We start from the raw sequence: 15,042 nt of genomic DNA on the forward strand, positions 1-15,042 counted from the left end.
GGGGACAGTATAAACTGCTTATTTACTTTTGGCTGTAGGGGACAGATGTTTTTCAGCACAGATGTACAGGTGGTCCTCTAAGGCAATATACTTCTTAGGTTTGTGGCACTTCCTTTTATCGGAGGGACAATCATTGTATGTGTAGGGTATCTGGAAAACTGCAAAAGCTCCTTAAGCTAAGTGCACAGGCTTCTTTTTTTTTTTAACCTGGAATAAGAAAATAAAGAATACGGTTAGGTTATCAGTTTTTGTAAGTAATAAAATCTGAACATTGAAATGCCTTCTTGAGTCTTCCCTACACTTTGAGTGCATGATCACTAAGTATTCCTTTTCCTGTGATAGAGGGCAGAGGTCATCTATTGTGAATCTTAGGTGGGCTTCTGTGTGAAAGCCACAAGGATCTGGCCTCTTTGTCTGGCGTATTCAGCATTATATAAAGGTTTTGGAAAATGAAAAAGAAAAAAAAAGTTTTAAATGTCACAACCAGCTCAGTGAATAAAATATGTCAAGGATTTAGATACTCAAACAGTGCCATAATAACAATAAGGCTTACTGACTTAATGTAAGTAGAATCAAAATAGTCACTGGTGGCTTTTGACGATCTCTCTGTTTCTTATTCTCTTTTATAAGCTGTTGTATTTTGGCTCGTTCTTCGACTGTTTTATATGTCTCGGGTACTTGTTGGGATAGAATGAGAGCCTGTGGACATCTCACCACCAACATGTTTTGCACTTGTTGTCTTTAGATGTATTTTCTTCAGTTTGTCAGAAAGTTACAGAGACCCCCAACCTGCCCGGCCATACAATTGATCATCATTTAATGTGTTTCAATGCTAAATCAGATTCTTCATCTGCTCTAAAGACGGGTAAGATGCAACTAAATAAGAAACACATTATTATTTTGTGTTTGCCTGGATCTCTTGCCTTTCCTGTGAGGTGTCACTGGGGATATAGTCCCTGTTTTAACACCAAGGAGTACTACATTTATAAGTGACATGCTGGATTGAGGGGATATATGTTGCTTAACTGCACTGTGGTTAGTGTTTGTGCACACTCCCATATTGGGATTCATCATTTTGACTTTTAATGAACTTTTTATTATTGGATATTTTAATAATAATCTTACTCTGCCCTGTTTATGGCCACCAACTCAGGCCAGCCACTCACTAATCTGTTACAGTATTCACATTGTCCCAGAGAGTCTCTAGGCCTGTATGACCGGGGCCTAACAATTACCATAATCTGTACTCAGCAACTAATTAAACATATAAACTGTCAGCTTATTAAACCACAATAATTAACCACTATCTTATCCTGTTGTACTGTTGCTCTTACAGAAGAAAGTGGACTTCCTGCAGTCTTACGTGAATGACCTCACAGACCACATCCAGGTGCTTGTTCAGACCATTGAGGATTTGCAAAGGGGAGCTGGACAGAACCATGATCGTGTTTTGGCTGTAAGATTTTATAAATGGCTTCATCTTGACACAGATGTAACTGCGCCCAGTGCTTTTTTTTCCTGGCTCAGAATGGGCTTACAAGAGGTGACTAGCCATGGCAGTAAGCATGACTGATCTGCGTACTCTGAAGGCAAAGTTACCTTGTTACCTTATTTGACAAAAATCGATGCATTTTTCTCTTATTTCTGTTCATTCGATCAACAAAAATGCTATTATGCCTGACTAAAAAAGACCAAAAACCTCTCAGAAAATAATTTTATTACATGATCAAGGGTTGGAGGGCTCTTTTTGTGGCTGACTTAAACCTCCTCTGGTTGCCAAAAATTCCTCTGCACATGAAAAGGCCTCTTGTCTTTGTTTTTAATATATATCTTCTGTAATTTTAGCGATTTTACAGTGTTCTTTTCTTCCTTAATGTGAATTAGAATCTATCCTTGAGACAGATAATGAACTATTGCTTTTGGGTCTTTGGAAAAACTGCCTAAAAAAGGAAAACTTTATTATAGGAGGAACTAACAACATCACCACCACTTGATGTAGTGACCTTAAGTCATTGTTCCATTTTAGTTACGGCCAGGCTTCTATCAATATTCTCTCCTCTGAGTGGATTTTACACACAGAAAAGTAATTATGGCTTATTATACATCAAAGTACTTATCTGCCATTATGTAGAAGGTCAGAGGGCTAGCTTTGTGTGCTCTCTACACCGTTACTACAAAGGTCACGCTAACATAATGCTTTGCATTTTTGAGCATTCAAAGCTGCCCAATTTTAACTTTCATCATTTTAAAACTTAATTCTCTTCACTGACATTGCTTAAGCAACACAAATACCGGCATCTCTGCCGTTTTTCTTCCATAGCACTTTCTCAGATTCCTTTATTGAATAAGTTCTACAATATATGTCTTTCTTGCATATTATAGCACAATACATGCCTACAGGATAGTTTGAAAAGCAAAGACATTTGTTAATTTTCACATTTATTATCAGTAATGGAATTTTAGGAACTTTACTAATTTATTTTTCCATTTCTCAAGCTGATTAAAAACATACAGCTTAAAGGGAAAAGGTGAAGAACAATTTGTAAAATCTATTAAAGTGACATTCACTTAGTTGCTGAGAGTCCTTCAGTCCATCCAGTCATAGTTTTGCTATTGTTTGTGATAACAGCAGCTTCGTTTGGCAGCAAAAGAGACACGCTGTGAGGGAACATAATAGTTTGTTGCCGCTATCGACCCATCTTCTGAGCCTTTGAATCTCCATTTTCACCCGTCTTACACGATGCTCTCACTGTCTGTTTATGCTACTTTGTATGTTTTCAGGGTCTACATCAGTAAACAAATACAAACAAATGGAGCGTCTCACTCAACAGTCTATTAGGATAGTCAGGGGACAGGATAGTCAGTGTGTTTCTGCTCTGATGTCCATAATGCGAAATCCAATCAAATGAGGAGCATTTAGAGCTACTTATGGACCGTTCCACAATGTAAACGATGCAATGAGCTCTGTAATAGGAGCTTGGCTAACGTCTGATTGAATCGTAGTGTATGGTCTTGTTGATACACAATAGGGCTGAACTCTAATGGACACTAAACAGAGTTTGTTTTGTGGCCATAATATCATAAAATTCAAGGATTGTATTCTGGGTTCTAGACTGTTACAATTAGCCTTTGGTCTGTGCCATCTACAGACAGATGGACATGTCCCTTGCATGCAATACAAACTTGTACTGTACTTGAACACCTGTTTTAACTGAAGGGGTTATAGGACAACCCAGGATTTTAGATAAAGAAGAAATAGTCTTTTTTTTAATGTTTTGAACCTTACTTAACCCTCCTGCCATCCTTTAAAAAACTCACACCCATCACCCTAGGGACCATTCTCAGCCATGCCATAAAAAGACCATATATCCATATTTTATTCCACTTTAAATTAGCCAACCTTGTAAAACTACTTCTCCCTGAAATATTCATGTAAAGTTTTAATTATATTTTCGTTGTTTTAACCCTTCAAATCCCAGTGTTATTACATGAGCGCCCTGTGTTATAAGCCCCAAAAACCAAAAAACGAAACTAAATATTTCCACAAAAAACCAGTTGAAGTAATATGTGATTGTCATTATAAGTAGGCCTTTAGATGGACCAAAGATTGGCACCAACATACATTTTGACCTGCCATTATTTTTTTTGCATTTTTTTTGCAATTTAAAAATTAAAACTTCAAGGCCCTGAGTCTTCATTGACATCCAAGAAAAGAAGAAAAAATAAAATCATATGATGATAATTTGGGGTTGAAAAATAGCGTTTATAATGGAAGTCAATGGGCAGAAAATGGTCCCCAGGGTGATGGGTGTGGGGATTTCTGCTGCTCAGCCATTTTAGGCTGATTTAAGGAATTCACACTGGAATATTAACATTGACAGGTAAAAACTATCCTGTGGCAAGTTTGGTTATATTCCACTGAACACAGTGGAAATGGCAGCCATTTAACACATAGCAGTGGCACAAAAAGGTCCCAAGAAGGCAGGAAGGTTAAACTGTACTAGGAAAACATCTGCAGTGACAGACATGTCTTTAATTTGAGACATGTATTTGTTAGTAAGTACAGATCAGAAGAGGTAAATTGGAATCAGCTGGCATCCACTCAGCTCGTCATGACAAAATTTGAACACCGTCGCCCCCAAAATGTTCCTACAATCATAGATAAAAAAAAACACCCACATGATAGGACAAACAGTTCAATAGCCTGCATTGGAACCCCTGCAGTCTTCTTTTGCGGTTGCCTAAACTGGAAGTCTCCCATCGGCCATGCTTGTTAATCTTTATAAACGGTGGTTGACAAAGGATTTTCTTTGTGTTATTTGTATCGGAGGAGAGAGCAAAACCAGTTACAACAAGTGATGACAACAAATTTGCTCACTGAATGCCAGCAATGTCTCCAGCTGTGTGTGTGTGTGTGTGTGTGTGTGTGTGTGTGTGTGTGTGTGATTCACAAAGCGACTATTTATGACATTCCCATAAACCACAGAACAGGGGCTATTAAAATCTTAAAGCCTGGGAACCAAATGATAAAATTGGTCTCATGACTTAATTTTTGCTAATGAGAGCACAATTTTTCTTGTCATGTGGAGCTTTCTTCATAGCAGGACTCTCAAGGCCCAGTTTTCTTCCTGGGTTGTAGTTACATGTAAATGAAACATGTAAGTATGCAGGCTACAGCGCATATCAGCCCTGCATTAAGGATGACCACAACTTTAGAGTTCTGACATCTGGTCTACTTGAAAATACATACATACCGGTGCATTAAGACTATCTGTCAAAAATATGTTGAAGAAAATGATTGTAATAGAAGTACTGATGTAGCGTGCTTCCTAACTGATTAAGCTGTGGTTAGCTTGTATATGATTCATGCTGCGAACTTGGTGCAGTAGAAGCGTTTCAAAGAACACCTGTCCAACCCTACATAGCAGTGACTGCTGAAACCTAATTCAGGTTAGCATTAAAAACAGTCTATGATCTCTGTGACCTTTATCAACCCCCCCAAACTCCACTTCCCCCAACAAATACATGCACACATGCACGCACCTCACACACGCTTCAGCATTCGCGTTTGTGGCAGGTGCTCTGAGGGAACAAGGCAGTGAAAGTGAGAAAGACAGAGCAGGGGAGGTCACGGGGGTCACGGTGGTTGACTATGCTAATGCTGTTGTTAATGACTTTGCTGTGAGTGATAATTTATTGTCTTCATTACCATATTAACTCCATAGCACCCCTCCACACCCAAGAGCCCTAAGTCTCTCTTTCTCTCTGTCTATGCAGTAATGGATGCCCCTGTTTGATCCTTGGAATAATGAACTAATTAGCTTAATTAAAATCAATATAGGTGCCAATACCAGGTTAGACCTTTCAGGGACGCCATCTCTATCTGCAGGAGAAGGGGTTTTCAGAAAGAGAGGGTGAAACAGGATGGATGGCAGGGGGTAGAGGGGCCACACATAATAAATAAAGAGATGATGATGAGGAGGACTGACAGGTAGACAGATACACAGTATAAGGCCATATGCACACTACATCAATGCTGTTATGTTTACACCTGTAGACCTACACTGCTTTGGTATTTTAGGACCCATAAAACAGATCCGCAATGACCCAGTTTTAGTTTACAGATGGAGTTTTGGAAACAGCGATGTCAACGCCCATGTTTGCAGCCTGCAGTCACCGTGTGTCCATCCCTTGTGTCATGCACAAAGCACACAATCCTTGCCCATAAGAAGACAAAGACTTCAGCTTTAACTAGAAGTGTTAAATTAAACTTGGATAACAAATTATATGCGTCTGTTTGGTCAAGGAATATGCGTTTATTTAAGCGTTTTTCAAATGGTGTTATCAACTTTGCCAGTGTGGATGTAGTTAAAAGGAAGAAGAATGAAAAACATTGAATTTGAATGAGAATGAGTGACAGGTTTGAAAAGGTAAATTGTAAAAAAAAAATGCATGCAAGAAGGGGCAGAAAATATCGGAGGAGTGGAGGGAGCCACAGAGAAGGGGGACTAAACGAGAGAGAGAAGGCGAAAGAGGTTCCTAATGCTGATTTATGAGTGCTTGACGGTCGTTAGCTGGAATAAATGGCTTGTAGGAGTGGCTGCAGCATTACTCCCAGTACAGGATACTAAGTGCATTGTAAGGTCAGCCATAAGGCCAAACTTACATATGTAGTGCTCTGCCCTTGTAAACCTTTGTTAATATATCAGCCACAGGATGGAACTGTAACAAGTCCGTCTGATGCAGGGAGACGACAGTGGCTTTCTGAACTGTGTAGAAATGATTCTACTTGGGTTTTACTTTAAGAGCAACCGGTAAGTTTAGTCAACGCAACTTTCATGGTTGGGCAAGCCAAAATTAAAATCAGCAACTTTTTGTATGAATGTGATTTGCTACAGTTTAGTCTTCTTCCATTGGGCAGAGGGAAGGTTTACAACAGTGCCACTTCACTAATTAGGAATAAAGCTTACTCTCCCAGTCTTTTTGCAACAAATTGGCAAAATAGGACATTTTATATTTGAAAGATTATAGAATTGAAGGCAAAATCTTATAAAGGGACGTCTCGGCACATACAGTATATTGGATAGGCTCTGCCAGTACGTTTGATGCCACACTGTATCTCGTCAATAACATGTTCAGTAAGGCAGCAGACATGTGCTTTTGCCTGTATGCTGTCGTTGCATCATTTGAATTAGGCTCAAGCAAAATTAAAGTAAACTTTTTCTTTCTTTTTTTTTGTCTACGCTCATTCTGAACATGCAGGTCGTGACGTAGCAGAACTAGATGCTGGCGTGCTCCTTCCAGTCACAATTGGCTTGAGTTGCTTGATTCTATTTTATTCAGGCTTCGCTTTGTGTTGTGATCTGGTGACTCATGAGCACACGTTCCCGCTTTGCTTGTTTCTTGTCTTTTTTCTCCTCTGTTGCTTTTAGTTGACAAAGCTCGGGAGAAAATTGATGACTATTTTCAGACAGAAAAGGAAACAAGAAAGGGGAAGTGTGTGTGTGTTGGGGGGAGGGGGGGAGTATGTTAGGGGCAAATGATTGAGACAGGAGGGGACAAGAGACTGTGATGAGGTTTGAGGCTGAAAACAAAGAAAAAGAAATGAAGGAAAATTGAGGCAAAAAGAGGAGTGACAGTGGAGAAGAAGGAAATCAGTCTGGGAATGACTGTTGCTATTTTGCGCTTTCCTTGTATTTCTTACAGTAGAAGTCCTACTGTTGACCATTTTTGGTACTTACCAGCCATACTGCAACTACAAGTGCAATCTCTTTACATCGTATCTAATACAATTTTTCCCTGTGCATAACAGGGAAAGGACCTGTAGTGATGAAGATAAAATAAATAAAGATAAAAAAAAAAAAATAGGACGTTTGCCTTCCTAATAAGAAATTGTGACACAACATTTGAAGTTAGTTTTGCTTGTTATGCCGAGGACACCGTGCAGAAGAATATATTGTATAAGTCCTCTCTGTGTTTTTAATAACTGCCCAAGGAAGCTAATTGATGTGATGCAACATCTGTGTAATGTGCTCTCTTTTTCTTTCCTGCTTGCCTCTTTTTCTCTCACTCCCCGTCTCTGATGATTTTCACCAATACTTTAAAAGTATTTTTCCTCGCCACTCCTTTATGACATTGCTATATTATACATAAAACAGCCAGCCAGCCAGACAGACACACACATATATACCTACTGCTAACAAATGAGTTTACTGTGGTCATAACCTTCACAGGGCTCATTATCATAGATTGCAGGCCTTTTCATAAAGCTGAGACCACAGGTGACGGATTACTAACGATGGACACACACACACACACACACACACACACACACACACACACACACACACACACACACACACACACACACACACACACACTCATACATACTTAATCAGCTAATGTTGTTTTATTTCTTATTATTAATTTCCTCCTGTTTCTGATTTATCTAAAGCCCCCTGCATCGCACCAATATTTTGTCTCCTTTACAGTTCAGAGAGGCAGAGAAAAGGAGAAAGCCGCACGCTTATTCATGTACTTAGGGGATTGCATCAGTAATGAATTGACTGGCTTTTTAGGCATACATAACACAGCCTACTACTCACCTTAATAATGTAAGCAGGTCGTAACTCCTGCTAACCCAAGGGTATATATAAGGCCTGCACGCACAGTCGCACACACTCCTAAACACACATAGCCTACCTATATTAGCCGCTGACCTCTACGTTTTCCAGGTCCTCTCATTGTCACATTGCAGGTGCATTAGAATATGAATATTTTATGATCGTGTGTGGCTTTTGTGTGTGTGTGTGTGTTTAAATGTATATTTTTATAGATGTGGTTTGGTAAACAGATTGATTACTTAGAGGACGGACAGCTTGGCTTTTTATATTACTTTCTTATAGACCAGTAATGCTATGCTGGTATTATACAACATAATATTCAAACGTGCCATCACACAGGAGGAGTCCCCATACATAAATACTGCCAGCAGGTTAAATTGCACTAATATGTGAGTGAACACCTTTTCTGTAATCATCATTCACCAATCAATGTCCTTAATTTAAAGTTTTCTTCAAGTTCATAGTAAAGTGGTGGCAAAAATGGAAGATCCAGACTCTGTGTGTTATTTAATGATTAGTCTCCTTTAAAACAGCAAAGGTGACCTGTATAATTGTCTTTTACCATTAGGCCTTAAATACTACACATTAAATGAACTGAATCTTATCTTTACACATGCTTCAGATCCTTTTTTTAGATGGTTTAACTTGATATTTTATGCACTCCATATGTGCTCTACTGCTCCATATCTTATCTCGCATGCACACAAACGCATGGTTATACACATAAACACACTTAACATATGCATAATTGAAAAACACACATGCACGCACACACTCATGGCCAAAAGCAAACGAACAGACACACATTAACTCACACACGGGGGATATGTGTTGACCTGTGAGTCATTGCTGTCAGCATTGATTTCCTTTTCCCGGAGTGACCCCTGTCACCACGGCGATAGAGTGGCCGATATTTTACCAGCGGTGCCGGGCCTCTCTGTTTCCGTGGAGCCTCCTGCCGCTCTCTCCTTCTCTGGCAGTCTTTTTCTTTGCTCTTTTCAGCTGTTGCTTATTGCCCTTGTTAATTTGGCCCTGTCCTGTCTATTTCTTCCCTCTTTTTAATAGTCTGGCCTAATAAAAAACGCTGGACAATCAGAACTATTTACTTTTCTTTTGAACTCAGTTAATTCCTTTGCCCCCCTTCTATGCTGTTCTCTTTTTTGCACAGTGTGAATTGACCTCACAATAACTGTGCTGACACATTTTTCACTCGTCCTTACAAATTTTCATTTGAAAAAAAAAGACATGCAGACAGGATAATGGCAAGGGGTATTTTGAATTGAAACTATATCTGAGAATTGTGTGTCTGTCTGTGTTTGTGCATAAGCTTTTGTCTGCATATGCTCTGTCTTGCTTTCTCTGTCCTCCTTTCAATGCACTTGACTTCCCACACTACTGTATTGCTTTAAAGATGTTCTTTAAAAAAAAAATCTCTCAGGAGGGAAGTCGAATTATTAAATCAGTTCTATCTCCATTTTAATCTTGGATTCTGGGTTTGAAAATGAGGAATGATTGTTTTCCTTCAATTTTATTTATGCAGTTGCTGTATATTAATGTCTTCTTTCCTCATGATAATATTATCATGCTGCTGCGGTCAACAAGATGCAAATTCTTAGCAATTAGTCAGGGGTGATACACTTCACACCTTTACCCCTGGGCGCTGTCGGACTTCATCACGGTTTACACCCGAGAAAATCAGTTTCTACAAAACTATTTTCCTTTATTTAGCAGTGTATATCTAATAAACAGAAATTTAGGTTGTACTGAAGTGAATATTGAACTATTTGGATATGTTAGAGTTCAGAGAGAACGTATTATTTCTTGGGTGTACTACTTTAGCATTAAAATTCATTTCAAGGTGTATGGTACTGCATTATAATGCTGCAGTTACTACAAATACACTAAACAGAAATAAATAATCAGGATGTCATTTTCTGTGTATCCTAGGTGTCTGAGGCTGGGTTGAAGCCTTTGTTGCTGGATGAGGTCACTGGACCTGTGGCTCACATCCCACGCAGGTTTGTATTACCTTCGCTTCTCATCAGCTAGGCAGTTTTTTTCTTCGGAGAAGTTTACTTTTGACTGAAATAATGATTAATTTCATGATTCGACCACACAAACTCACTCACACACATGCACAGGTACCCCACTGTTGAGAAAGGTAGCAGAGCTGGCCTCAGGGACTGTGTCTATCCTGAGGGAGCTTGAACTCTTTAGGGAGTCACTGCAACACCACTGTCCCCATGGCAATATGCAAATCCCTATATGCTATTTCCCACCATGCAATGCTCCAAAGCCCCTAAAGACGTGTTCTGTTTTGACGTTAGATCTTCCCAGAGAGATAGATTTTTATTTTTACATTCTGACAAAACTAATGAAAGTAGCATTTTTGAATCTTTGTGCTCATACATATTTATCTAGTTCACACTTTTTCATTGCCAGCTAGGCACATGGACTCACTTGACCAGTAAGAAGTTTGATAGGAAAATCAATTGAGAAGCATTTGGATAATTTGGACAATTTAAACAACCATCCAAATAAAAACTCATTCAAATTACACCTTGTCTCGTGCTGTACATATCATTGTTTTGTTCTTTGCCTTTATAAAACAGCTGCTGTAGCATCACACAGCTGTTTGATGCTACAATACAACTCAATCTCTCGATGTCCCGACACTAAGAGATTGGCCGTCTGCAAGTTACGCAGGTGGCACAGCAGCAGCAGTAATTTCATTAATTATTTATATCTTCTGACATGCCATTGTGATCTTAGGTATTAACCCAAATGCTTTTCTCCAAGCAAGCAGCTGAGCTGCTGTGCACAAATTCATAGTTACCCTTTGGCAACAGAGCAGTTATGCTTAGAATGAAGTCAGCATTTTTATCCGCAGCAGAAGAGTCAAAATATAGGTTAGTTTCATCTAGAGAATGCCAATATGTTTTCATGGTGTATCAAGTGATTATTGCAGGAAGTGGTCTGATTTTAAAAAGCAATGATGTATGCTGTAGAGTTATTGAAATGTATTGATTATGTCATTGAAATTACAAAAAAAGTGAATAATCTGCCCAAATTTTAACTAAAGACATTGTCCCCGTTTCTACTGCCTGCAGTAGATCATGTGTTCCTGACCTCACTACACAAGAGCTCCTCCTCCTCTCAAACTCCAGTACAACCCCTGCTGACAAGTAATGCCTTTGTCATCAAAGGTGACATTATAATATTTACTGACCTAAAAGAAAAACAGTTAATTTCCAAACACATGGGTATTATTGCAGTTGATATTTATTTTTCACAAGCTGTCATATAATAGCTAAAAAAACACATCCAAATATGGTCAAAAGTGACAGTCGGTGGTTTGACAGCCTGCAGCGCAGCCAATTAAAGCACCCAGCTAAGCAGGAATCAGTGGTCTGGCACAATGTGGCACAGCCGAGTTTGTGGCTATACGGGGTTTCTATGCCATTCCTGTAAAAGGCACTGAAGGGTGTGATGGATCCTCAGTCAGCGTACTTGCTGTCAGAGATGTGGGGCTTTGCATCACACCTTGAGCGTTTTAAATGGCTGCACATATAATAATAATAAAAAAAATTAAATAAATGAAATGAGTAAATCAGGTCTCCTGAAATGAAATGACAGGCAGGTTGAAACAGCGGGTGAGTGTGTGTGTTTCTTGCCACCAGCGTCAACATTAAACGCATCAGATTGAAGCCACCCTCCAGGGTAGCATCACTCAGCCAGGTGTGTGTGTGTGTGTGTGTTTGTGTATGTATGCGTGTGCGTGGTGAAACCTAAGTCTTTTATCTACTTTTCCGTTTTCTCTGTTTTTTTTGTTTATCTACAAATTTATTTATATATTTCAGTTGAAATGGTGTACATAACACACACACAGACACCCCCGACACACATACCCACCCACCCACACACACACACACACACACACCCATAAACCCCCACACACATTGATCTATCGGTGTATTAATGTGTGAGTGAGTGTCAGTTTTTATCCCAATTATTTTTTAAATTATTTCCCCTTAGTATAATCTCCAGCAGTTTTTTCTTACACAGGAGTTAACTTGAGTGCTGTTTTCCTTTGCCAAAAGCAGTCAAATGCTGAAAGTTAGTTAGGAAAGAGAGAGGAAAAAAGCTCTGACAGAATATCCTGATTCTCATTTGGGAAAGGTAGGAACTTCACTTATGTGAAACTTAGGCGGTATCCCTCAGTGAGACTGTTCTAATTCAAAACTCAAACTTTTCTCTGTTAACAGAGTGATGAGATACATGGGCTTCAAGAGACTAGGGGGGTGGGTTCATCATTGTTATATTATTATTTTCTTCTGGCGCTGGTTGTTTTTCTGTTGTCCAGCTGGTTTTCCAAAAAGCTACACACTCTTCACCATTTTCTTCAGCACTGACAGTGTACAGTAGACTCTCTACCTCTGTATCTATCTCTTCTCTTTCGTTCTCTCTCTCTCCCACTTCTCTCTCAGGACGGGAGGAGGATATGTCTCTTTTTCTCCATATTGACTTTCCCAGGTCAGGCTCCTCTTCTCCTATTAGGCCAAGCTAACTGATCAATACGAAGGCCTGGTGGGCTGCTGTACGGACATGCAGACATGCACACACAGCGGGCCGTGCCGCGGCCAAGTGCCACGCTAATTAACAAACAAACACACAAAGCAGAACACGCGCAGCGCTCGTATCTACCCATTTCCAAATATAAGCACACACACTTCTTAACGATACAGCTGATTATTAAAGCCACGGCTAACATTTCTACATGTATGAAAAAGTCGCCGACATTAACAAAAGTCACGAAATGAGCACATTGATTAGTCAGTCGTGTGCGAATATATGAAACTTCATCCAGTTGGTTGCTTTTCTGTCAAATACTGAGATGCAAGAAAACTCCTCCTCTCCTCTAAAAAATCTTCTCTCTTCTCCTCCCCTGCTGTTCTCCCAGCTGATGAGTTGTGACATCTGCAGCGCTGCGACATGGATAAGCAGCTGCCAGAGATGGAGCTAGGGAGGAATGATGGAGAGAAGACAATGCAGGAGATGGGTGAAGAAGGGGGGGGTGGGGAAGGGGTGAGGGATGCTGACAAGCAGCAACAGTTAGATGTACAGTGAGGTGGGGCGGTGGGGGGCATGATTGCATTGCGTGTGCATGTTCCTAAATGTGTATATGTGCATGTCTCTGGGTGTGTATGTGTGTGTGTGTGAATGAAGCTGTGTGGGCATATGAGCATATGTGTCTTTGCATGGCAGCGTGCCAGGCAGTGCCATCTGGCTGCTTGACAGAACTCCTCTCATTAACGGGGGAGGTTAATTGCTGTGGCAGCGCCCAGGCTGTGTCAAACACCACCCTGGGGACACGGAGGCAACAGACTATCTACATGTTGGTGTGTGTACATGCACCGACACGTGCGCGCTTGTGTCTCAAGCATAAAACGCGGAGCGGGAAACCCCCAGCCTTTTTTCCCCCACAACATAAAAAGGTTAAAGCGAACCCGCTGTACTATATGTGAACCCCATCGTGTGAAGAGAGTCTCAAGGAGGACTTGTGTCCTTTTTTTGCGTGCCAGGTTACATAGATGTTCAGATTATTCTTATGAATTATGCCTTGTTGCTGTAATGATGTAGAAAGAATTGGGTTTACAGAGCCAATGTCTATAGCCCTGGGGGCAAACACATATGTATACACGCTCACACACCCACATGCACAGCGTGTTGGGGGGGAGTGGTGGCAATTTGCATTTGTTATTACTGCATATTCATGACTAATTTTGTTAGCCTTGCTTAATAGGGCTGAATGACAGGTTGAGAAATCGAGAGCCTGCTTTAATATCACATACAGTCACAGTAATACACACACACACACACACGCACAATTCAGTCACATTCACTCAACCTGCTCACTCTGTCCACACAGTAATCATAACAACACTTAATGCTTTTAATAGGAATTCTCTGTTCCTCTGGTGGTGTGACATTGTGTCATTTGTTTACCACAAGTACTTATTGTATATTGCAATATAACAAGCCGTGCAGCCTTATTTGTTGCATGCATAATAATGACCTGCAATATTATGCACACACGCACGCAGATACGTACGCACTTGAATGGCATGAATAAATTTGCATGTTGACTTGTTGCAGATCAGGATTTGCTGCATGTTTTCATTTTGATTTTCCCAAAAGAAGCAAAACTGTTGGAAATGAAGGATCCTCCTCTCCTTAATAAATTCAGTTCCATCCATTAATGGTGCAGAAAATAGAGGCTTATGTGTCATTAAGTAACACAAATTATAGTTATTTTATTATTTTTGTTTTTTTTAATCCTTTGACTCTGCATTAGTTGTGTGTTCATGAGTTCTTGGACAAGATAAGAACAGTGTGGTTTTAAAAAAAATCTTTGTTTTTGCAGCGAGCATATGCTTGCACGCACTCACATCCATTTTCCAAGTGTCTTCCTTCTATAGGAAAATAGGTTTTAAATTAGCTTGTTTTTACACCTAAGTTTTGCACCTCTGACTAAAAGGACCTAAAGAAGTCATCTTATAATAAATGTTAGCATTTCTTTTCCTTTTGGTCTTAAATGACATGTTTTGGGCCAAAAACCATCCTTCTACACATACCTATGTGTTACTTAGGCTTCTATATCACGGGTTGTGTGTTGTAAATTATCACCTTAGCTCGGTGATTATTTACAACAGAGGAAAACTCTACTTACGATTAAATAAAAAGACATCAAGTGGATTAATAACAGCAGAACATACACGTTCCCATTCTCCTATCGAGGCAGAACCAGACTATAATCTAAAGTCAGCTTTCACTGTTTCCTCTGTGGCTTTTACTCCATTTGACTGAAAAGTTTTTTTTTTGGTTTTTTTTTTTGCCAAAGTGAAAGATTTAACTCTCA

The 15,042-nt window shown here is 39.7% G+C and overlaps 1 protein-coding gene across 1 annotated transcript in view; it reads left to right on the forward strand.

The window, feature by feature from the left end:
• LOC147321850 (uncharacterized) overlaps positions 1–15,042 on the forward strand; it is a 97,509-nt gene that overhangs the window by 1,677 nt on the left and 80,790 nt on the right. Inside the window, exons 2-3 of the mRNA XM_086305130.1 lie at positions 1,337–1,456; positions 10,071–10,141. Of these exons, the coding sequence (XP_086161256.1) occupies positions 1,337–1,456; positions 10,071–10,141 (191 nt within the window). The remainder of the gene's footprint in view (positions 1–1,336; positions 1,457–10,070; positions 10,142–15,042) is intronic.

The sequence above is a fragment of the Aulonocara sp. 'chitande type north' Nkhata Bay genome, linkage group LG9 (genome assembly GCF_057382095.1).
Source record: "Aulonocara sp. 'chitande type north' Nkhata Bay isolate Kocher_YH1m ecotype deep benthic linkage group LG9, A_spYH_male_GT1.1, whole genome shotgun sequence".
NCBI lineage: Eukaryota > Metazoa > Chordata > Actinopteri > Cichliformes > Cichlidae > Aulonocara > Aulonocara sp. 'chitande type north' Nkhata Bay.